General features: G+C 43.8%; 1 protein-coding gene across 3 annotated transcripts in view; it reads right to left on the bottom strand.

Annotated features, from left to right (window-relative positions):
* LOC147747715 (coagulation factor XIII B chain-like) overlaps nucleotides 1-25,483 on the bottom strand; it is a 504,437-nt gene that overhangs the window by 329,831 nt on the left and 149,123 nt on the right. For all 3 annotated transcript variants that reach the window (XM_086955171.1, XM_086955177.1, XM_086955183.1), the window contains exon 2: nucleotides 12,781-12,963. In XM_086955171.1, the coding sequence (XP_086811297.1) occupies nucleotides 12,781-12,963 (183 nt within the window). The remainder of the gene's footprint in view (nucleotides 1-12,780; nucleotides 12,964-25,483) is intronic.

Raw genomic sequence — 25,483 nt, 5'->3', positions numbered from 1 at the left:
TAATAGTATTATTTGTTATTAGGTTTATTGCCTCATAGGTCCAATTCAATAAACTTTATACCGTTGTTTGTTGACTGTTTAGTGTCCAATTTCTTTATTGCATTTATGCTCCTTATTGAAGTGTAGATCATTTGTTCGCCTTTTAAGTGACCAAATTTGGCATTTCTGACCGCCGGTAGGTGGAATGCTTTAAAACCCTGTAGTTGATGCAGTTGGTCCACCTAGATCTCTTGGAGAGCTATAAGACCACATTTTGGGAAATACAGTAATAGTTGTGTATCATTGATTTTGTTTCCTAGGCCATTTATATTCCAGGAACACAGTTTTAGATGGTGCTTTAATGAGGTGTTTTGTTGCAAGCCTTGTCAGGTTTTCTTGTTGCGTGTATTAATTGTCTTTGCTATCCAAGTCCAGTCATTTGGACTTGTTTTTCCCTGTTTGCCTGGGGTTCCAGGCTTTGATTTCCGTCTGCAGGATGGAGGTACTTCGGGCCCTTTTGAGGACCGATGGGGTCTTTCCTGCTGTTAGCATATTTGGTGGCCTATCTTCTTCCTGCTCTTCTTGTGTTTTAGACAGAGGCTCAAGGTATCCAATTTGTTGATGAGTTTTAGTCGGATCCTCCAGGCGTTAAATCGTCTTTCCTCCTTCAAGATTCTCTGAGCTATTTCCTGCGAAGCCCAGGTTGTCTTGGTTACCTCCTGATCAGCCAGATGTTTAAAGCCTTTGAACTCAACATATTCTAATTCGCTTGTGTTTACGTCTGTCAGATTACTGATGAATGATAACAGTTGTAGTATGTTGCTTCGATTGAGAATGTCTCCCCGGCCTCTTGATGTATACTCTGGGATGAGCAGAATGGTGCAATTGTTGGGATCCTCCCGGTTACTACTCCTTGCCTTATTTTCAGCAGCGGGCAGTTGTTCCTGGATCGGAGAAACTCTCTCTGTTCTGGTTGGCAATGCTTCCACTTGCTGTTTATTTGGGCAGGCTCTGGTGCTGCTGGTTTCAGTCCCCTTTGTTGGGCTGGTGTGGTTGTTTGCTTTTGGAGTTGCTCCCAATGTTTCCTCTGAGCCTATTGCCTCCATCGCTATTTTGGCCCTTCTGATTAGAGGGAGATTCCATGGTCTATGATGTTGATGGTATCCGAGTTGCCTTGTGTGTTTCTTCTCCCTTGGAGTTGATGTTCCTGCTTGGAAGTTTTCCCTTACATTGGTGATCTTTATAGTCCCTTTCCACCTCTGCTTCCGGCATTGTTTTTTCCAGAATTTCTTTACTCACTGGCCGCTGTAGCAGGACATTACCAAGCTGCAAGTCACTCCTTCCATCATGGTGTTTTCTGCTAGTCTGCTTCTGGCCTCCTCCTGCAGCAGCAGCATAGATCTTTCTGTTGGTGTGGTTGGATACATTCCTGCTATTCCCTGAGGGATTTTGGTCCAGGGATCCCTGCCATCAGAGTCCTTGTTTAAGGTTTTTGGATTCTGTCTCTGCTGCTTCCTTGCCCCCATGCTGCTTGAGGTTAAGCCTGGCCTGTCTTTTCCTTCAGTGTAGTACTGTTCATCTGTTGTGGCATGGATCATTTCACGTATAGAATCGAGTTGCTTACTGTTACTCCCTAGTGATTTTTAGGTCTCGTGACCTATCAATGCGCATGCGCATTGAGCGGAAGCGAGATATAAAGGGGCTTAAACAGAGCTTACCGAGATTAGGCGATTCCATGCAGTGCCCGTGAAAGCTCGCTCAATGCGCATGTGCATTGCCATAAAAAGCTCGTGCACAGACACCTGCCTCCCTCCCACAGTCATCCCCAGTGTGCGCTGTGCCAACAAGCCTTTGAAGTGAAGCTTAGCTTCACTTCAAAGCTATCCGCTACCCCCGCCCCCTGCTTCACACGTTTCGCGCATTTTTTCCTACCACCACTATTTACATCTATTTCTCCTTCCTCTCCTCCGTGAAGTCTCACCTATGAACGAGCGATTTTAAACACTCCTCATCTCCAGTGAAACCCAAGGGCGTGCAACGGTATGCTTACTCGCCCCTCTCGTTCAGTCGTGTCATCGTTTTTCACTACAAACACCCCTAATAAGCCTTTATTTATTTATGTTCTATTTCTTTACTTTGTGCCATGTTTCTTTTCACCTTAGCGGCGCCGTAAAGGCGTGTGCCGCGATCATAGCAAAATAACATAAATAGTTGTATTTTCTATTTCTTTACTTTTGAGTAAAGTTAAAAAGACCAGAACACAGACATCGAAATTAAGGAGTTCGCATAAAATGTCATTCTTCTCTGTTCACGCCACAACAGGATGCTAGGAAAGCACTTCTCCTCCCCCTCCCCAGCCGCCAGCACCTCCCCTCTCTCTCCCTGCAGTTCCGGCCGTGTCTTTCTTTATTTTACTTTTCTTGTTTACTCATGCCTTTATCCCACTTCCCACTAGCTCCCTCTCTTTCTCTTTTTCTAGAATCTCTCATTTATATTCCTGTCCTCGGCCAGCTCTGTCCATTCTTTTACCCCTTCTGTGCAGCTTAACGCAGCACGTCCCCAGCCGCCAGCACCTCCCCTACACAGCCAGGCTCGCATTTCTCCTCCCCCTCCCCAGCCGCCAGCACCTCCCCTCTCTCTCTCCCTGCAGTTTCGGCCATGTCTCCCTTTATTTTACTTTTCTTGTTTACTCATGCCTTTATCCCACTTCCCACTAGCTCCCTCTCTTTCTCTTTTTCTAGAATCTCTAATTTATATTCCTATTCCTCCGCCGGCTCTGTCCATTCTTTTACCCCTTCTGTGCAGCTTAATGCAGCCAGTTTTGCGGTCCCTGTGATGCTGCTGGACTCTCTGTACCCTGGTTCACCTTCAGACACCTCCCTGTTCTCATCTCAGTCTGTTCTTATCTTCTCCACACTCAACAATACAATAACGGTTTATGGTCTTAAATGATGTGTTTACAGCTGTTACCAAAGCTTGTGTGGGACCATTGTTATTGCAACAACTTCACATAAGTGTTTGTATGTCATTGATGGCACGTTGACACATACTCCTTTGTCTTTTCTCGGATTTCGCCCAACATTATGCAAATCCTGCGGTCATTTGTTAATATTTCCGACGTCAGCCATTGTGCACTTGAAATCTTCAACGTAGCGTTCCCGTCTTTCCTCTGATCTGGGGCAGCATACGAGGAAGTAATTTAGTTTTCATTAATACCAAGGTCACGTTACTGACAGATTTGATGCAGTTCTGTTTTCTGATCTGCCCGTGCCACCAGTCGCGTAGCTTCCATTTGTGCAGCAGGTGCAGTGGCACCGGGGCACACTGCACTCATGTGATTGCTGTATTTCAAAGTTCAAACAGAGGCGACTGAGTCTTTTCTTTTCTTGCAATAGGGCCTGTGACGCACGGGCTACGCCACTGCGTGCCAACCTCCCTGGTCTGCAGTCACAGACTTGTGACTTTCCCGTCACTTCTGTGTGTTTGCGACTGCAGAGTGCGGGTAAGTTTTCTGCCAGAGCGGCGCTTCTTTCTGCAGCAGTTCCTTCGACCTTGTGACCGGGCTGGGTTTCTCTTGCGCAGAGCGGCACACTGTCAGCACGAGCTGTGCTGTCTGTTTAAGAGTGCGTCGCTGTAGCGCAGAAGGTGTCATGCACTCCGCAGCTTAAGAAACCTGTTTATCTTTAGCGATGCTAATAAGGATGAATAGGGTGATTCCTTGCTGTGAAGAAGCCTTCAGCCGCAGTGGCACCGCTCCTAAAGCCTCTAATGCTGTCAGCCGATCGGGCATTAGCCTGGTAAGCCAAGTGGCCAGTCTGACACTGCCCAAGCTCACACATGCTTACATTTCAAAACAGGAAAGAGGTAGATTAAAAAAAAACGGTGGTATGTATTATTCCCATTGACTAGGTTTTAAACAGAAGCAATTTTAGGAGGGAGAAAGCTAAAATAAAGCACCTTTTGGCTTTAAAATTCGTGAATCTCCCACGTAAATCTTGACTGTTGCATGTATGCCTGCTACTCCTTACTGTACCTCCCCCCTGGTCTCTCCCCACGTACTCTTTCATTTGTTTTTTATGTTCCCCATATTCTTCCAGCCCCCTCTCCGTGCACTCCTTTCCCCCTTGTATTCCTCTTTCTGCACCTTTGACCACCCTTTTTGTCCCTCTACATGTTCCTCTTTTCTTCTCTACCTTTTTGCCTTCCTTCTTGTCCTTCTCTGCACACCTGTATGCCCTGAATTACTGTTTCCCATTACTCTGCACGTCTCCTTTCTCTTCCCCCTATTTCTACAACTGTTCCTTCCACCCCTCTCTACTTCTGTACTTCTTTCCTTCTGTACTTTTCTCCCCTCTACCATTCTTCTGTTTCCCTTACAGCCTTTCTCCTTTCATCTCCTTTACTTTTTGGACTTCACGCCCCTCTTGTATTCTCTCCTCTTATACTTTATTATATATATTATTAATAAGTTTGAATTTATATGGATAGATTACAGATGCACTACACTACTTTAGATCATACAGTAGCATAATTGTAAATGTATACAGTAAAAGAGTGATAGTCTAAATCTAAAGTTCAGTCAAGGGTTTAATCTTGAGTCGCCTCAAAACTCCTGTCTCATTTCCTCTTCTCTTATACTTCTGACACCTCCCCACTCTTCTTGCGCCTATTGTGCTTATTCCGCTTGGATTTCTTTCTGTTTGACTCTGCTTCTCTCTTGTCGGCTGTCTCCTCATGTCCCTTCAGTTTGGCTCCTTTCATTTTTTCAGTCTTGCTGTCTCTTCTCTTTGCCACCCTTTACTCTTTATTTCTTCACTCTTACTAGACAACCCCGTATATTTCTTCTTCCTTTACTATTCCTATCCCATTGTATCTGATAGTTGTTTAGGTTGAACCTGGGTAGCGCATGCGCTGCTCTGCGAGGCATGCTGTATTCGAGTATGGACTTGTTTTCTTCTTCATTCCTTTTAGCATCCTATGCCCAATTGAAGCGTAATGCAACGTGTCTGCGTGCGCGTTGTATGCACCCGGTCAAAAAAACACTTATGTTATGGTGTACATCAGTGCAGTGCAGCGCATTATGCAGTCTTACAGTTCTTCCCTGTCCTCCTATGAAATCATCTAAAATGGCACGTCATATACTGACTTTGTTAGGCTACTAGGGTGAATTAAGTGTTGTAAATATTTAAACAAATTAGAATAATTAGCCAGCATGAAATGTGTTCACATGTTGCATGGCAGTGCATTTTCACAAAACTAAACCTTTGTATTTACAAGCCTGTTTCTTTTTATAGTCATGTAAATACAACACATATTACATTACAAATGCTATAGGTGTCACGTTTGCAAAAAGTTAAAACTATTGGCATTGTCAATGACAAAGCTATCAATTTTGATATTTTCAAGACCAACACATAAAAAAAATTGTCATTTACAAAACCAATAGCTCCAACTTTTCAAATGCGAGACCTATTGCATTTCCAATGCTTGTTTTGTCTGTTATCCATTTGCCATTGCCAGGTATATTGGGGGTTTCTTGTTTTGGACTCTCCTGCTTGTTTCCCCCCTGTGGTGCTGGGATTTAAGACTATCAAGTCTTCACCTTGGCCAAGATGGTGTCCATTGCTTGCATTACTAGTTACCTTGTTCAGGTTGATCAAAAGGTCTCACAGTAATGATGGAATAGTTGTGAGTTTGTCCACAATTCTATGGTAAGTACAGCTCGGCTGAATTATTTTTGTTTCCGCTTGGACCCTCTTGATCATGCTGCTCATGTCCGATAGCTTGTTGTCAATGTTCGACACATGTATTGCCAGAACGTTTAGGACAGATTGTTGGACATCCATTTTATCTGAATGATACTGCAGGGCTTTTATTGAGAGTTGTAAAGTATTTAGTAAGGAGGACCAGAGATTTGAATCTTCCGTTAGTGTCACCTCTGCCACCCTATTTTGCTCAGGCTTGCTGCTGTCCACCTGGGATATGACCAGGGAGTATGATGCTACCATCCTTTCCCACTCTTCTGTAGTGAGGTATGATGTCTTTTTCAACTTAATAGTTTCCGTTAATTCGCTCTCTGCCCCCTCTATTTTTGCAAATTCCACCAGTGCTTTCTCTGTCCCCTCTACCATAGTCAGTTTGGTCATGCTGATTTGCTGCCTGGGGTTCTATAGTACTTGTGACCAGGCCGCTATTAATGGTTATAGATCCTTCTCCCTTCCCGTCTGGGTTGTGTTTTTCCAGAATGTGGGACGGTATTTGGGCTTGCGGGTCAGAGATGTTCTGCGAGCTGGGTGAATTGCCCCCTGTTTGGAGTATAGGTGGCGTAGTTACCGGAGGCGGGTCTAGTATTGGAATCAGGCTGGGCAGGATTTTGATCTTTGGTTCAAGAGGAAGATCCCACTTGATTCAAGGGGTTACTCCTTTGGAATCAGGATTGTCTAAAGGCAGACTGGTGGGTTCATTTCCTGCTTGTGTAAGTATGTTTATGATGTCCTCTACCTGATTGCCGCCTCCTGTACTGCACCCTTGTCCTGCCCCTACACTGCTGCTCCTAGCGGCTCCCTCCTCTTTACCTTTTGTTTCACTGGCAGAGCCTCCTTTGCTTACTGAAGGTGCGATCACAGATGTTGCTTCTGTTTGTATTATCTATCTCCTTGGGATCCATGGGAGTGAGAAGACCCCTAAGTTCTCTGATGGAAGAGCTCAAAACTCACCCTGCATCCTTCATAAATGAGAATTTTGTGTAGATCTTTGGTTGATAGCCCTTAGTTACCACTCAGCTTGAGGTGGCAGAGTCTATCTCGACCAACGCTTGGTGGTCCAATGTGTCACGGGCTCCTCCCTGCTCTTTTTCGTGTTCTTTGTTTGGGTCATTTGGCTCGTTATAATTTCTATTTCCTTTCCTTCTGGCTGGCGCTGTAGTGGTTAGTTGCCTTTCTCTCCCCGACCTCATGTTGCACCTGTGAGCTGTGGGGTCTTGTGTTATTGGCTGAGCATTCGGTCACCCATTTCGACTATTTCAACTTGTTTTTTACTCACAGCGTAGTTGGTTGTGCAAGGGGTGAGCAGACAGGGCCGTGGCAGGGCAGTGGGGGTCCCCGAGTGGGAAACTCACCTTACCAGCCCGCAAGCCGCACCCAGACCTAGGTGGAATGCTTCTGCGGGGGACCTGGGCTCACTCTCTGCGGTACGGGTGCCCTCATTTATCGGCTGGCTGCTTAGTATGGCTTGTTGATTTGGTGTATCACTGCAGCCGGCGGTGGTTCCTGGGATCCGCAGCGAAGGACTGGAGCTATTCCTGGAACTGTGCCTGATGATTTCTCCTCTCCAAAACTTGCCTTGCTTGGATTCTTTAGGGTTCCCTCACCAGCTCTTAGTTAGCGTTTTTTGGGGGGCTTATATCTTTTTTTGGCTTATTTGGAGTTTGTTGCAGCCTGGAGCGGCATATAATTAAAGCAGCTGCAGTGTGCCACTATACGCTGCAAAACAATGACATGAGAGGCAGCTTCCAATGCTTAGGAGAGTGAGGGCCTGAGGGAATTGAAGGTCAAAGACTACCTGCGAGATACCCTCGTACCACACCCAGTGGACGCCTTCTGTCAATGGTTGCAGCTGTGCACCGCACTCACCGGCAGGGAACCAGGATCTCAGGAGCAGGGTGTCTTCCAGGGCGGTTCCCAGAGCGGTCCATTCACTTTTCTGACCTGGGCAGCCCTGGGGGGTTCTCGAGAGCCTTTTCAAGTTGCAGATATTGCTGGATTTGATGGTCCGAAGCCCGAGGCCCCTCCTGCTGCTCTGTTCCGCTCCTCGCCTCCTTACCGCTTGGTGCACCAAAGACTACTTGAAAATCAGGCCTTATGATGGAGCAAGTTTTTTACTCTCGGACTATAACACCGTTATTCATTTTAATGGCATCTGACGTACTCTCCCTGAAACCAACCTCAATCATATACAAGTTGTGCTGAAAAGAAATCTCTTTCTTCTTCAAAGAGTAAATATTGGACCTCCTTGAAGGCCTTGACTCCCAACCCCCCTTTTCTAGCTCCTGATATCCTTCTGATCTCTCTCCTCAATATCCCTCTCCTTCTGAAAACATGAATAATATCATAGCTAAGTTAGTGCATTGGGTCAAAAAGAATACATGAGATGATGTCACTTATGCTAATGTACTGATGGTCCTCAGGGTTAGCAACCGCAAGGATGTCTAGCTGGAAATTGCATTGTCATTAAGCTTAATTCTTACTTGACGCAGAGCTGCATTCACTGGGCACTTATCCGCTACATTTCTCAAATAGCATAGTTATGAATCACTATAATTTTGTTTTTTTACAGTCTAATGCTGCATGTGGTTTGCCAGATGGTGTTCAAGGGGAAATGAAAATGTATCTCTACCTGTGAAGTGGTGTTTGGGTCAGAGGGAGCTCTTAATGAGCAAGTTATTAACAAATTACCTGTTCTTTCAGAATATACCATGCCCCAGACTCTTGCCCCACCCTCCCCCACTGTTCTCAATAAGATCCAACATGCCTGAAATAAGGAAGTTATTTCATTATAGAACAGGTTTGAGCCTCTGTCACTGAGGGATGTGACTGTGTGATGCAGGGCAATTTCGGAAACACACCTCATCGGAGTGGTTATTGTGATTTAGGGGGCACGATATTTAGTGCAGGAAAAAATAGGGCTTGATTTTTTTTTACTTGTGTATGTAGTCGGTTTCAGGATTCAGGGTGGGATATTTTTTATAGCAATTTTTAACATCATTGCACCTCAAAGAAACCAACCATGACTTATGTACTACTACAGCCATATGAGTCTTATGTCATCTGGTGGTTTGGTATATAGATTTCTGTAGTTTTCTCTTCTATGATAACATGCCGTTCTGAAGATTCCTCAATTGTTTTGGCTCTGCTGTTTTAGCTTGTTTTTTTAATGGATCTCAGATTCTTCTAATTAAATAGAATAGTCATAGTTTCAGTAGGGTATCTTCTTTGTATTTGAAAGTGCAGTCAAATGTGAGATTCGGCAAGGATGTGTACTAGCCTGTCTGTAATTTTCTTTGTTTATTAATGGAGTGGACCAGACCTTACAAACAGTGCATGTCGAAGCCCCTTAAGTAGCTGGACGCCCCACACCGGTACTTTTGTACGCAGATGATGTTGTCCTGTTGGCCAGGACTCCAGTGGGGCTGCAATCTTTAATGGATACCTCAGGGGATTTTATTGCTGCTAGGAAATTGATTATTCACAAAAGCAAAACCTATACAATGGTCTGTGGGCCAAGTGCTAAACGACGTAGAACTTTATTTTTGCAAGTAGCTTCTGTTGATACCTTTTGCTACCTGGGAATTACTTTTTCAGGTAACGGTTCATGGACACATGAAATTATGAATGTCAGGGGCAAAATGGACAGCAGCACCCATGTTTTTTTTAGATTTTCAGACAAGCTGGGCTCTAGGCCCGTCAAGGAGATGACAGCAATCTATAGGGCAACGGTTTTATCCATTGCATCATATGGGGCTGGTGTGTGGGGTTACCATAATAGAAAAGTGTTGCAGACGGAGGAAAATGGTTTCCTCAAACGCCTTCTCAGTCTGCCCACTTCAGCTTTAGACCACTCACAGTTTAGTAGGGCTTCAGTACCTCACAGATATCGTTGTATCTTGCCCCTTATTGCTATGGCACTCTATATGGCCCAAAGAAAAAACAAGTTTCCCAAAATCAATAACTTTAGACTGCTTTACTTTGGATAATATCATGACGCTCCCTTAGTTGAGTTTATTAATTCTTTGTACAGTAAATTGTTTAAGATGTCAGTCCGGACTAACCCTCTACAAGTAATATCACTCAGTAAGCTGTCTATCAAAGACACTTTTATGAAACATAGGAGGGAAGTTCGGCTTGACTGCGAGAGCAGGAAACCGACTGCAAAGTTTTACCTAACACTTACTACAACAGCGGGCTTCTAAGATTATTTAACTTAAATTCCCAATCTCATGCACAGTTTTGTTCTGGCTAGATTTAGATTAAGAATTGTCCACCATTTAGTTGCCTTTCCTAACATGGAAAACACGATTCCTTGCCCATGTGACGGGCAGAGTAAGCAGAGCACTGTGCACTCTATGTTGTTCTGTGGCTTTTATTCTGGTTTTAGAAGTTATTATTTAAAACCACTTTTGCTTGCGTATGGCAATGGATCGTATCTTGCTGCAGTAAAATACTAATCTGAGCTAAGCAATGCCAGGGTTTGTCTTAATGTGGCACTTGTTATTATAAACGCATTTAATACAAGCAAAAGTATTGTTGTACCGACTTAGGGACCGATTCCGATCTGGGTCGGAAATCCCTCCGACCAAGCTGGATCCGGGGAGTTTTCTGACCGATCCGGACTCCTGCAGTCCAACCGAGCCAGTACGATGCGGCCATATGCTGTCAGACTCGTTTTGGTCAGACTCCCATTGAAATCAATGGGAGCCGGTCGTACAACGCGTACATGGACTCCCATTAACTGAATGGGTAGGTTCTGGACAAGTGCGCCCCCTCCAGTGGGTACGCGTCAGTGCCATCCGCACCGTACATGCCTGTGTTGGGGAGACCCATGGGTCTCCCCCTGTGCCGGAGCCGTAAGTCTGCGGGTAACAGCTCCGGGAGATGCGGGTAACAGCTCCAGGAGCTATTGTGAGCCGGAAGCTCCGACTCGATCCGGCCGTCCGAATCGAGCATCGTACTGGCTCGGTCGGGATTCGCCTCCATTGCGTGCCACGGTTAGCTTACGACCAGGACGTACGGAGCGGTTTGGACCTGGAAACGATTCGGACGGAGATTTCGCGCATGTTCGCATCGTACTTCGCCGTCCGGACCATGTACGAACTGGACGGAAATTCAGCCTCCGAATCCGACCCGGTAATCCCAAACCCGATACAGAGCCCTTCCGACCAAAATCGGAATCGACCCCTTAGTGTCGACCTCTTGATTTTAAGAAACTGTACTGTTTTAAAAAAACAATAATACTTTATGTGTTTTTAGATTAAATTTGGCCCCCGGCTGTATATCTAGCGCTATCTGTTTTGTCTTTTACTATCTGATATTATTCATGTGTAATGCAATCAGTTCTTACTTATGTACAAGTTTATGGTTGTTTTATACATATCAAATAAAGCTCTTTGACTTAACTTGACTTGTATTTGAAAGTGTTATCTGACTTGAATTAGCCCAGCATGAAAGAATCATTTTCCCTAGTCAGTATGGGGGAATTCAATGCGAAGTTTGGAAATGGATTGGACCCATTGTTGGACCTTTGTGGACCAAGGATTTACAATGGGGTTGCTTGATGTCAAGGAGGACAATGACAGACTAAGGAGTATTTTATAGGTTTTATATGATCACACATTTGGAATCTTTCTATGGGATCTCTACTACTAGCTTCTTAAGAAATACCAATTAAATTAATCCTGATGGGTTGTGGCTTGTTTAAACATGTGGAGAAATAGGTTAAACTATTCATACAGCTGTAATTCTCCACCCAGGTTGAATACACATTATTTACCAACACGCACTTTACATTGTTTGAGACTTATCATTACACAAATATATTCATAAAGAACAAGCTTTGCTTGTTTTGAAAAATCTACATCCAACCATACAAAGGCTGAATGCACGATCACTTACTTTCTGCAAGATACATTTTTTAAACTAGGGGCCCGATTCACAGAGTGAACTTAAGACTCAATCCTAAACTTACTACTATTTTGGTATTCACAGAATGCACTTACTGCTTTTGGCATTCACAGAATGAACTTACTACTTTTGGTATTCACAGAAGTCGGTCTTAAGACTGTCTTAAGTTTGTCTTAAGACAAACTTAAGACAAAATCCTACCTTCTGTGAATACCAAAAGTAGTAAGTTAATTCTGTGAATGCCGAAAGTAGTAAGTGCATTCTGTGAATACCAAAATAGTAGTAAGTTTAGGATTGAGTCTTAAGTTAATTTTGTGAATCGGGCCCAAAGATTTTGGGGATTTTGGCATAAAATGGCCTAAAGCACTTAGGGACTTATTTACAAGGCCCCTATGCCCCCCGGAACATCACGTTCAATGATGCTGCGGCAGCGCACATTGCAATGCTATATCTACAAGGCCACGTAAAGCCAAACTGCGTGGCTTCTCATGGCCTTGTAAATATGGTGTGAGGTAATGCAGCACAATTCGCTGTGTTGACTCACACTGCAATGGGAGGCATGCCATGGGTGTAACAGTGGGTGTTCCCACATGACGCCTATGGTATTTGTCACAGTCCGAGATTTACAATGTCCTGTAAGCCTGGGAATGTGTCAAAAGCCTACACCTCCACAAGGGAGGCTTAGAGGAGGTGCAACTTGGAGAAAGAACTTTATTTCTCCTTGTTTTTTCCTCTTGCAGCACACATAGAAGGAGGAAATTGCCTCCAATTATTTTGTTATTGTGCCAGAAGATGTCCTTTCTTGCACAAAAACAATCAGTCTCACAATGCTGACAAGCTTACATCATGATTCAAGGGGTCTGCATTGGCGCATGGCAGCCAATTGAGTGCCAGTGCAGGGAAAGAGGACATGAATGTGCGGTATCTGCCCTTTTCTATTGGCGTAGGGCATAGGGCAGCGAAGAAGAAAAGCTTGCGGCAGTGCTCTATGGCAAAATATTGTCAATGAGGCCCTGAATTTCAAGCACTGCACTCATTGTTGCATTTACTCAAATTACCGTTTCAAAATGTATGTGACCCAATAGTTTCCCATAATTTTGTGTATAAAAATAATTCTTTTAAATACCTAAACATTCTGGTAGCACAGACCAGGCTCCATTCAAGCAGGTGACTTTTCTGTTTCCAAGTATCTTATGGTAACTTTGACACTTATATTCCACTGTAGTTCCTGAAGGATAGGAGGGCTTTGGGATTCCCACAATATCTCCATTGAGAAGGATTGGTAACGGACCACACTTGCTGCCTTCCTCTGAAATGAGACAAATAAATTACATATCATAAAAATGTCACTCTAAATATGAAATCAGCATTGAAAGTAGAAATTAAACAAACTTTTGTATTTGTGGTCCAATAAAATCTCCTTAATTTTAGGGATGTCTGAACATGTAGAAGCATCAAAGCGTACCTTGCTTTAGCTGGTTCATCGAAAACGATGCACTTAACCAGAATTTGAACAATCAAAGAGCAAACACACACATAGGTGCATGTTTTGTTTATGAGAAGCTTGCTATGGGAAGCCGTTCATGTCAAAATTACAGACCCCCATATAAGACATCTCCTGAAATGCATGGGGTGCTGCAAAATGTATTTGACACACCCCAGAATGAATGTAACATGTTTTAAACAAATATGAAACATGGCAGAATGAATATACTATCTAGTAGACAATTAAAATAACGCACACTCTGAACCGAATAAAATATATACTGAGATGTATAGTAACTATGTTGAAAGCAATATGGTGTTGCTGAAAAGAATACCACAAAACCTGCAGTGAATATAACCCTTATTGAAATGATGTAGACTGATGCTGAAATGAATATGACCCACATTGGAACGAATATGGCAAATATTACATTGAATCTTACACTCTTTTAAATGACTGTGACACTCATGAAATGAATGTCAGACATACATCAATGAATACAAGCCATGTTCAAATGAATATGACACATGTCCAAATAAATATAAGATACGTTGAAATAAATATGACTGGTGTCAAAATGAATATGATTAACACTGAACTGAATATGAAACATGTTCATTTGAATATGATTGCAGTTGAAATTAGTTTGATATACATTAAAATGAATAAGGCCCACACGTAAATGAATATGAGACGCTTTAAACTGAATACAACACCCATTGGAATGAATATGATACATATTACATTTAATGCATCACTCTTTAAAGTGACTGTGACACTCATGAAATGAATGTCAGACATACATCAATGAATACAAGCCATGTTCAAATGAATATGACACATGTCCAAATGAATATAAGATAAGCTGAAATAAATATGACTGGTGTCAAAATGAATATGATTAACACTGAACTGAATATGAAAAATGTTCATTTGAATATGATTCTAGTTTAAATTAATTTGATGTACATTAAAATGAATATGGCCCACACTTAAATGAATATGAGACACTGTGAACTGAATACAACATTCATTGGAATGAATATGATACATATTAAATTGAATGCATCACTCTTTAAAATGACTGTGACACTCATGAAATGAATGTCAGACATACATCAATGAATACAAGCCATGTTCAAATGAATATGACACATGTCCAAATGAATATAAGATAAGTTGAAATAAATATGACTAGTGTCAAAATGAATATGACTAACACTGTACTAAATATGACTTATGTTCATATGAAGATGATTACAGTTGAAATTATTCTAGCATGCCTTAAAAGGAATATGGCCCACTCCTAAATGAATATGAGAAGCTTTGAATTATATACAACATCCATTGAAATTAATATTGCACATCTTGAAATAATTCTGACACATGTTGAAACATGCATGACATATGTTGACACAAGTAACATGTTCATTGAATTTGAAATTACACACTTTCAAAGGAATAGGGCAACTGTCATTATAGTCTTGATCTGTTGAAATAAATATTACTCATGTCATAATAGATAAGTCGGGCATAGCAATGAATATGGCAATTGTTAAAATTAATTTGCCCTATGTTAAATGAATGTGATACACAATTGAATGAGTATGGCATGCACTGAAAGTAATCTACCTCGTGTTAAAATGATAATGAACTACACTAAACTGAATCTGATATATGTTGATATGAATGTGACCGCAGTTGAAATTAATTTGTTATGCCTTAAAATAAATATGGTCAACGTTTAAGTGAATACAAGAAGCTTTGAACTGAACGTTCATCCATTGTATTGAATATGGCATGTTTTGAACTAAATCTGAAACATGATGAAAACCTCATTTTGCTGCAAGACAAACTCTTGTTTAAAATGATAAAGTGGGGATGAGGAATTGATCATTGTTACATATTCAACCTCTTTTGTTTGCTGAATGTATTACTGTTTTAGACTCTGAACACTATTTGATTTGAGCATTTATAGAGCGCACAACTGCCTAGGCACTAATACCCCGAAATACACCAAGACTGCCACTGCGACTAGGTGTGTGAGAGTTAGTTGATGAAGAGCCATGTTTTTAGTGCTTTTCTAAAGGCCAGAAGTGTAGGGCTGCGTTTTATCCTGTCTGGGAGCATGTCCCAGGTTTTAACAGTCCCGACCGGGAAACTTCGTCCACCCCACCGAGCTCTCTTGATCCTGGGTGTTTGTAGCAGTTTATGGTGGCCAGACCTTAGACTTCTAGGAGGCAAGTACCAGTTCAGTCAGCTCTTCAGATAGTGAGGACCAGACCCATGGAGTGCCTTAAACGTTAGGCATTGGGATTTGAAAGTAATCCTCTTGGCCACTGGGAACCAGTGTAAAGTTCTCAACTTGTGCGATACTGGCTGAAATTTCGGGATATCCAGCAGCAGTCTGGCAGCCGGATTCTGAAGACGCTGCAGCTTTTTAAGGTGCTGCGTTTGGATCCCTACGTACAGCACATTTCCGTAGTCCAGCCTGGACAAGGCTAGTGCCGTCACAATTGTTTTTAGGGATTCCGGAGGAATGAAGGGGCAAATTTTCCTAATCATCTTTAAGAGGAAGAAGATTGAAGAGGTGATGGAGCTGATCGTCAAAAATAAAGCCTAGATTTTTTGCCATTTGCACCGGGATTGGAAGGTTTCCCAGACAGTACGGCCACCATCTGGGTGTCCAAAATGAGGTGTCCGAGCCAAACAGGAGAACCTCTGTTTTTCCCCCATTCAATTTCAGACAGTTCTGACTCATCCACTGATGGACTTGAGTTATACAGTGGTTGAAATGGTCGGCTGTTTCTTCAATGTTGCTGGAAATTGATACGGCTAGCCGTGTATCATCAGCACATGAGACCACTGAGAAGCCGAACTTCCTGATGATTTTAGCCAGAGGGGAAACATATAGATTGAACAGCTTAGGGCTTAAAGCCGAGCCCTGTGGTACCCCACAGAGGATTGTGAATAGTTCTGAGGAAAAGGTTATGACCGCTACCGATTGGGCCCTATCCGAAAATAGTTTGAGGGCTGTGCCTCTGTTTCCTATCTCTGAAAGCCTGTTGACTGAGATGGCATGGCTCACCGTGGTACTGCTGTCAGCGCAGTGTAAGTGCTCTGAAACTTAAAACCTTTAGTCATTGACTAATCATTAATTGACATGCTAAGGCCATTGTGAATGATCTAGAAAATGCACCCAAGGCATGGAAATGGAAAATTCACCTGAGCTGCAGCACTTATTGTACACTCCACTCAGTACGACAAGGAAACATTACATCAGGGCTAACAAAGTAGCCTGTTTGCTGCAGTGTAAGGCTTGCTGAGCAAATGGTTAAACTAACCCTTTTTAATAGGTAAAAACCTCCCTTTTAAATATTAGTAAGTCAATCCTATGTAGGCGTTGTAGCGAACAAGCTCAGATGGATGGTATTTAAAAGTGTCACATGTTGAAAATAAACATGACAACGTCCCTAAAGCAATAAATCCCTAAAAGCTATTTTTGGTTTGGCAGGTCTTGCTGTCCTTTATATAAAACCAGGGTGATTTTGAATTTATATTAAATAGAAATAATAAATAGAAAGCTACCACTAATCTGCCTGAGCTGTCACAGGGCTACACAGCACTCACTTTTGCCAACTCCCAGCCTGTTCTCAAGCCTGGTAATAGGTGTGCAAAATGTGTGAACTGCAGCCAAGAAGCAAGCAAGAGGCTGACTTGAATGGGCAGAGATGACCCCTTGGAATTCTCCACAGAATATTCACAGAGGAAGCTGTGGGCAACCTGTGGCCAACCTGTTGACATTGTAATGTCCAATCCTGTTTAACAGGTTTGTTGATCCATATCTAACACTTGACAGAGAGAAAACAAGATGCTAAGACAATTCTTGTGTATCTAATGCCTTTTACTGAAAGACCATGCTTTGTTGTGACCTACCAGGCCTCAGTCTCTGGGTTTGTAGTGGGTACAGAGAGTGCTTCAAACTGCATTTTAGTGTTAGATGTGGGACGGCAACAGGATTGCCAAGGTACATTCCCCACTCATATCTACAGCATCTAGAGCCCAAGTTTAGTGTGCCAAAGACCTTTGCCATAGTGGATTTGCTCTGACACATTGTATTTTTGGCCTTTTTAGAGTAACCCAAATAGGACTACGGCAAAAATAGATTTGTCACGACCTGGGAGCCTTTACTCCATTGGTCATAGAGGAACTAGGAGTGTCATAGGGTGTCCTCCCCCCTCAGGCTGATGAACTGTACAAGTCTAGACCCTCATCATTAGTCATTGCTCTGAAAAATGCTGATCTTGCAAAAGGATGCCAGGCAGACTGAATCTGCTGCACTTGGCTTTTGTGACCGGCAAGAAGGACCCGAGTAGTTTGGACCCCCTTCCTTTTAAAACAAAAAGGGCAGAAAGGTCTCCAAAGATCATGAGGCTTATCTTCTGGGTGGCTCCAGGAACCTATAAAAGCTGCAGAGGACATTCCTGTGAAGAATGCCAGTTGACCAGTGGCAACTGGACCTGGACTGGACTTTGCTGTTTCCATCTGCCAGTCACCCTTAGGGGCAGATTTATAATTTTTTCATGCAGAGCAGTGCAGCAAGCCACCATATTTAACATAATAAGGCGAATTCCTGTACTTGCTTGCTCTGAAGCACAATGTGCTGCCAAGCTTCAATGCAGGCATCCTTGAACCATGGTGCATGGGTGCCTGCTTTGCAGACAGGATTGTTTTGTGCAGGAACAGGCAGATTCCTGCACAAAAACAATCCCCCTGAGGCATGCCCTCTTTCTGTATAGGAAAAAAAGAGGAGAAATAAAGATATTTCTCCTCGTTATGCCTGAACCTGGGAAGGCATATCATTTTGCCCCATTCCCAGGTCTACCAGTAATAGTCAATCTGGGAATGTGCCAAAATCCTTGGGTGGATGCATGGGAAAACTCACACTCCAGCCATGAACCACCTCCCTGGGGCAGAGTAACACAACACAGCAATTTGTGCTGCATTTTGTTAGTTTAGATTTATCAAGCCACGCAAGGTGACCTTGCATAGCTTGATAAATCTGAATTAGTAGTTGTGTCGCCCTTGCAACCCTTTGTATGGCCTAAAGGCAATGCAACCCATTGATAAATCTGCCCCTGGGAGTCTAAAACTACTCCACATGGGGTCCTGTGGACCTCATAAATGTCCTCCTGTAGTAGTTCAGGCACCACAAGAAGTTTGGGAACTTTTCTCCAAAGTTTCAAGGGGACCGATGGCAAAAAGTATTTGATTGGCAGTTCCACAGTGTGAGATTGAAATTCCTCAGAAAACGAAATAGTTTGGACTTGGAAATTATTTCAAACTTCCCTACTTCCAGGCCTGAGCAGGGCAAATCCACTTGGTGTATCCAGCTTGGTGAGGCGGCCCTGATATTAAAATATACAACCCTCTTTTATCTGATGTAATGCCCCTCATGTGTGATGCAATGCACTCCTGTGAAGGTCTCTGGTTGTCAATAGTTGGCTACTCTCTTGCTCTCTGTGGGTCTACTGTTATGTGCTTCAGGTAGGAGAGGGACGGAAAAGACTTCTTTAGTAGTCATAGTTCTGAATCTTTTCTTTTTGCATATAGACATCAACACAGTCACATATTTCTTCCAATGCCCTGCATTACTTATGCAGTGGGTATGTAGCTAGCTAGGGGAACTGTAATTCTTATAATGTCATAAGGGTATGGTTTGCACTGATGCTAGTATCGTAAACGGAGCCAGGCTTTTCTTCCACAGGTGATTAAGCTAAAAGAGAGCAAAGGGCAGGGGAAGATGTCATTTTCTCCTGCTTTACAGAGAACAGAAACAGAATTGAGACCAAATTCTTCCCACATTTTCACATATAGAAATACAAAAATTCCTCTTTGAATAGTTTTTTGTACGATCCTGCAAAAAAACATTCCTGCCCATAACACAGGCCCCCTTGTAGCATGATGCAAGGGTGCCTGCGTTGTTGCTAAGCAGCAACAAGCGTGCAAGCAATTGAAGAGAGCTGAAGAGTGCCATATAGTTTAAATATGGCCCTTCTCAGCTCTCTCCCATTCACAAAACACAGCATAGAAACTTGCCTTGCTGCACTGTGTTATATCAATTGTTCGAAAATTTGCCCCTACACCTGAGCCTGCTGATCTTGTGGCACAGTTGTGTCTTCCCCTTTTTAACCATGGATAGTGGGGTGTGATGCTGACTGGAAGTTGTCTCCTACTACCTGGATCCATGTTGGGTCCTATGACATTTTTGTTTTCAATCAACTTGCAAGGGCACACAGCCAACAGCTTTGCTAAAGGCAATTCAGTTAATAGGCTTTGCAGACAATTTTGAGGGGAACCTATGGGAGTATCCTGTTCCTTCAGCTTCCGTCATTCAATTTAACATGTTGTTTCTTTTGTGCCAGCTTCCCTGGTGTTGTGGTTAGTACTCTGTATGCGTGGGCTACTCTTCCATTCAGTCCTCTGCCCTACAGAGCCTTGACCACTTTGACTTGTCAGTTTCCTCGCATTATTGTACACTTGCATGTACCAGTTTTCCTTGGATCCCATTTCTACCTGGATCCATTCCCCGTATTTAGTCCTCTACCTTCCCATGTGTACCCCATCCTGGTATTGCTGCTTCAACCCACCTCAACAGGTTATGAACTCTAGTAGACTTCTCTTCCTGGTCTCCAGTTAATATTGTGTAATTTCTTTCTTTCACTCTCCTGCACACACTGGGTGTATCCCATGCAGTCTGTTGTTTTCCTTTCCTTCTCTATTCTTTGCTTGTGCCATTTTCTCCCTATATCCTTTCATGCTTTGTCCTTACTTTGCTGTGTTTTTGTGACTGGACTCCTAGACACTCTCATGCTTCCTACCTTCCTTTTTCACGATAATGCCATTTTCATCACCTGGTCCCAATCAGACCAGGTCCCTCTAACCATTGCAGTCTGTTCCTTACCAGAACAACAATTTACTTACCTTTGGTAACGCCTTCTCTGGTAGAGACTCTATCTATCCACAGATTCCTTTCTTTACAATATTCCCAAGGCATCAGACTAGAATCAGAGGTTTTCAAGCAGTACCCCTGTGTGCCAGTAGGTGACGTTGTTCAGCTTTGTGTCAGTGATGTCTGCGCCGGCAATGAGATGTGTGGTGCATATATAAATGCCACCCCAGAACACTGATTTCAGTTTCTTTCACAACTTTCCACACCAAGAATGCAGGTCCACAATGAAGACTGACAACTGGACTGAAATTATAAGACCCTTAGAAGGGTGACTCTCTCACTGTAATCAGTTCTGCGAGCGTGGAGGATGGGATGGCCAGTAAGGAATCTGCGGGTACATAGAGTCTCTACCAGATAAGGCGTTGCCAAAGGTAAGCAACTTGTTCATCTGATAGAGACATCTAGCCACAGATTCCTTATCTTAGAATAAAAAACCAAAGCAATGCCTCAAGAGAGGTGGATAGCAAAGCTGATTTAAACCAGGATGTCACACAGGACCAAACTGACACAGTGCCCATCACAATGGACCGGACTGTTCAGGCCGTAGTGCTTGGTTAACATGTGCAGAGATGCCCATGTTGCTGTCTGACAGATTTTCAGTTCAGGGACTCCTTGGGCTAACGCAGTGATCGCCGCCTTGGCTCTGGTGGAATAAGTGCATAAGCCCTCATGGAGTTGCTTCTTGGCCAATGCATAGCAGATATTTATGCAGAGCACTATTCCTCTTGAGATGGTCCATTTCAGTATAGACTTCCCTTATTAGCCCCTAGGCACCCCACAAAGAGTTGATCATCTGCCTGGAACTCTTTTGTGCGATCAAGGTAGAGCTACAACTCTCTCTTTGGGTCGATACGGTGGAGTCTCTCATCCTTTGAAGTGTGAGATGGAGAAAAGAAGTTAGGCTGTGTGATGGTCTGGCCTACATGGAAAGGAATCACAACCTTCAGGAAAAAGGAATCATGTGTCCAGAGTACCTGATTGTCCGGATCGAAGATGTTGTAGGGAGGGTGCACAGAGAGTGCCTGCAATTCGCTGACCCTTCTGGCCAATTTGTAATAGTCATTAGAAAAGCAGTCTTCATAGTTAATAAATGGAGAAAATGTTAGACCTGGCATCCTTGGCATGGTTTTCCCCTGTCTTTTCGCCCCTGCCTCCTGTATTTTTGCTGTGTGCTGGATTTCGTTTTTGCTGGTCTAGATGCTTTGGGCACTTTGCCACAGCTCATCAGTACCAAAGTGCAAGTGCTCCCTATGTAAATTGTGCATATGGATTTGTGTTTCCCTGATTGGCTTGTTTGACTCACTACTAAGTCCCTAGTACAGTGCACTGTGTGTACCCAGGGCCTGTAAGTCAATTGCTGCTAGTGGACCTGCAGCACTGATTGTGTCACCCACACAAGCAGCTTTTCAAAAGGGGTCTCAGACCTGCCACTGCAGCGTCTGTGTGTAGTCTCTACTGCCAAGTCGACCTGGCAAGTGCACCCATTTGCCAGGCCCTAGACTTCCCTTCTAGTACATGTGAGTCACCCCTAAGGTAGGCCCAAGTTACCCCTATGGGCAGGGTGCAGTGTAGGTGAAAGGTAGGACAAGTACTAATATGTGTGATATGTCCTGATAGTGAAATGCAGTGACTTTCGTCTTTCACTGTTGAAAGGCTATCTGTCCCATAGGATAGAATGGGTGTTTATTTATAATATCTTATAAGTATAACTTTCCATTGGGACAAGATCGAAAGGTGGAGTTTGGTATCCCTGAACTCAGAATATAAAAATGCATTTTTTGGTAAAGATGTTTTTTATATTGTGTGTTTGAAATTACCACTTTTAGAAAGTGGGTATTTTCTCGCTTAGCCATCCTGTGTGCCTCTGCTGGTTTGTGGATTGACTGTCTGGTTTGGATTGACAGAGGCTGGGGATGTGCATTTTCTTTAGACAGCCACGGGGGGGGTTGAGGTGTGTCCTGCCTTTCCTGGATGTGTCAAGTATGGGGTGAATAGACCTGGGTTGCATTTAGAGTAGTCGGAGGAGATTTCCCTGTACCTGAATAGGGCTGGTCTGCCTTGGACAATGATGTCTCCCACTCCTGCCGGGAAGCTGGGCCAGAGAGGACAGAACTGGTTTTGACTGAGCACAGAGTCCCTCTGCCACAAGAGAACAAGGAGAAATGGAGCATAAATATTGGGGCCTGAATAGGTCTGGTCTGCCTTGGACAATGATGTCTCCAACTCCTGCCGGGAAACTGGGCCAGAGAGGACAGAACTGGTTTTGACTGAGCACAGAGTCCCTCTGCCACAAGAGAACAAGGAGAAATGGAGCATAAATATTGGGGCCTGAATAGGTCTGGTCTGCCTTGGACAATGATGTCTCCAACTCCTGCCGGGAAGCTGGGCCAGAGAGGACAGAACTGGTTTTGACTGAGCACAGAGTCCCTCTGCCGCAAGAGAACAAGGAGAAATGGAGCATAAATATTGGGGCCCAGACGCCAGGACTTTAGATTAATTCTGGACTCAAAAGGAACATCTGCCAAGTAGAAGAACTGGGAAAGCTGAAGGAGAAGTACTGCCCCTTTGCTGTGTGCTGTCTGGGGTTAGCCTGCAATGGCTGTTTCTGCCAAGGAGAGGACAAGACTTTGCTGTGTGCTGTGCATCTGCTTGAAGAAGATATCCAAGGGCTTGAAGAGGAGCTTGCCTCCTGTATTTAAAGTCTCGGGGACACAAAGACTTCACCACCAGCTCCCCTGAACTTCCTTGCTGGGAGTTCTGACCTACCAAGAGGTGCCTGTTCCTGCGTTGGACCTCTGGAGTTGTTCTGCCTGCTTGAAGCTGGGAAAAGAGAAGCAACTATGGAAGCGTGAAGCATCTCCACCCGTTTCCGACGCAACACCGTAGTTCAGGAAGAACAGAGGGGGCATTATGGTACTTTATCGCTCGCTCGAGTACAGTTGACATTTCTTCTGTGCCCAAGACCAAAATGATTATAGATAGGGACAAACGGAAGCCCACATGTCCAGGGTTGCGGGCCCATATTTGTCAAGCTCCTAATCCGCACTGATACATACATGCCAACAGACTTAGAGACTCCCGATTCTGAAGGCACAAATGGCTTTATTTTAGGTGTCTCCATCTTGAAATTGCCCCTGCTTCATTAGAAGTCAATGGGAAAAAACTTTTGCACCATTTTAGTTTTCAAAATCTTCCTGTTTACTGTTCTAAAATGTTTGCATGTATGTAACATGCCCGTATTTTTACTCTCCCAATTTGTCAAAAGTACTGTGAGGTTGGTAAACACTCACCAAGTAATCAATGACTACTCTAGAGCAGTAAACCCTCATCTCTTCTATTATTTGGAGGGTATTTCTTATGTGCATCTCATCAGTCTTGGAAGCCAGCACATGCAGGTCCTTCCTCTGATGTGAGCTGCACTCAACAGGTGCAGAAACTAGAACAGGTAAAGTATATTTATTTCTGCTCTGGACAGGCCAGGTATCGCTGGTGCGACTGAGGCTCACACATCAGGTTTTTTGAAGGTCTTGGCTAGACAGTGCACGTACTCTTTTGAAGAGAATGCTGTACTGAATATGTGGGCCTCAGTCCGCCCATATGCTTCCCATTTGCTCACTCCAATGTCTGTCTCATATTCTTTGCCATCTTTTGTCCCTTGCATGCATTGTAATGCCTCTTTTATTGTTTAGCCCTCCCCCAGTGCATGGACTAAGTACTTAAAAACAACCATTGCTCCTGCTTTTACGAGCACTTTTGGACATCATTTTTTTACACCACCACCTCCCCCAACCTTGTCACTGCTTTTCCCTTTGTTGTACTTTTCGTTTCCAGCACCTCCCTCACGCCACTGCTTGTTCCCTTGCACCTCCTCCAATCCTGGGACCTGTCGAGAGAAGGGAAGTTTGTCCAAGGCCAGGTACATAGCCTAGGAATGATGTATCATTGTTGGTATATTTCTTTTGTATATGATCCTGGTCCAGAGTCAGCTTTGGATAATGGACTGCAATGATACTTATTGTGCATTTTCTTACTAAGCGCATGGGATTTGAAAGATCTCCGTACTCTTAGCTCATTCGAGGTGTGTTAGCGTCCCGCTTTGTATATTTCCAGGTGTTTCACGGTGCCAAGAGCTTTTGTATATCGTGCATAATATAGGGAGCTCCCAAAAAGCACCACCACTTCTGGCCATATCTTTTAAAATTCCAGGCCTATGGAAGTTCCGGTAGGGGTGGCTCCTCCGCTCAGGCGGAGCAGTGTCGTCCCACAGCATTTCAGCACTGCAAAAAAGGGGAAAAAATTGATAATAGAGCAAATGTTATTATCATTTTATTTTTCCACGATGATGCAGTTTTGAGGGGAGCAAAGCAAGGGGGGAGTGTTGGCCCTCTCCAAGTGTGCATGCCTGTTTGGCTGGCCGTCTTGGGCTGGCCAAACAGTTATGCGCACTTTACATGTTCTGCACTGGCTGTATTGTACAGCCTGGGTGGAGAACAAGCTCCGGCTCCCAGTCCCTGTCTGAGCACCAAATCAGTGCTCAGACCAATCTTGACGCTGCTGTCATTGTGACAGTAGCATTGTGATTGGCTTAGGGGAGCCTGGGTGCTTCCTGCTTGCAGTTCAAACAGAAGTAAGAAGAGGGAGGAGAGGTGGCAGCAGGCAGATAAGTGATTTATTTTTTATACCCCTCCCCCCCCCACCTCCCAGCGCACTCCTACTGCCAGGGAGGAGCTGCCACTGAGTTCAGGGTTTATGCAGTGGTCAAAGTTGGGAGGTGGGGGGGGGGGGTGAGTAGAACTGCAGGGTATCAGAGGGAGGAAATAACTTGAGGATTGGGTCAGTGGGCGAAGTCAGAGGTGCGGCCAGAAAGAGCAAAACATCCCAATTTCTAGTATTTGTTTGGCATTTCACATTGTGCATGAAGCAGAGAGACCATGAAGTTTGCGAACGTAGGAGCATATTTACAATAAAGTGGCAAAGCATATCATTAAGCCAACAAGGTTAACGACACGCTTTATCAATTTTAAACGCTGGGCTGCACCATATTTAGTAGAATATGGTGCAGCCCTGCGTTTCCCCTTGTGCTGGCGCCAACTTAAGCTGCCTAGTGCCAACGCAGGCATCCTTACACCATAGTGCAAGGGTGTCTGTGTTGAGGGCAAGATTGTTTATGTGCAGGAAGGGGAACCTGCACATAAACAATCTTTGAATGCCGTTTTGTAACTTCTATGTGTGCTACTTAATGCGGCACACATAGAAGTTATGATGCTGATGACGGAACCGCTCCGTCATCAGCTGCGGTGGCGCTGTGCTGATGACGGAGCGGTTCCGTCA

The sequence above is a fragment of the Lissotriton vulgaris genome, chromosome 1_1, assembly GCF_964263255.1.
Source record: "Lissotriton vulgaris chromosome 1_1, aLisVul1.2, whole genome shotgun sequence".
Classification (NCBI taxonomy): Eukaryota; Metazoa; Chordata; class Amphibia; order Caudata; family Salamandridae; genus Lissotriton; species Lissotriton vulgaris.
The sequence above is the reverse complement of the archived record's forward strand: the minus strand, read 5'-3'. Positions and strand labels throughout refer to the sequence as shown.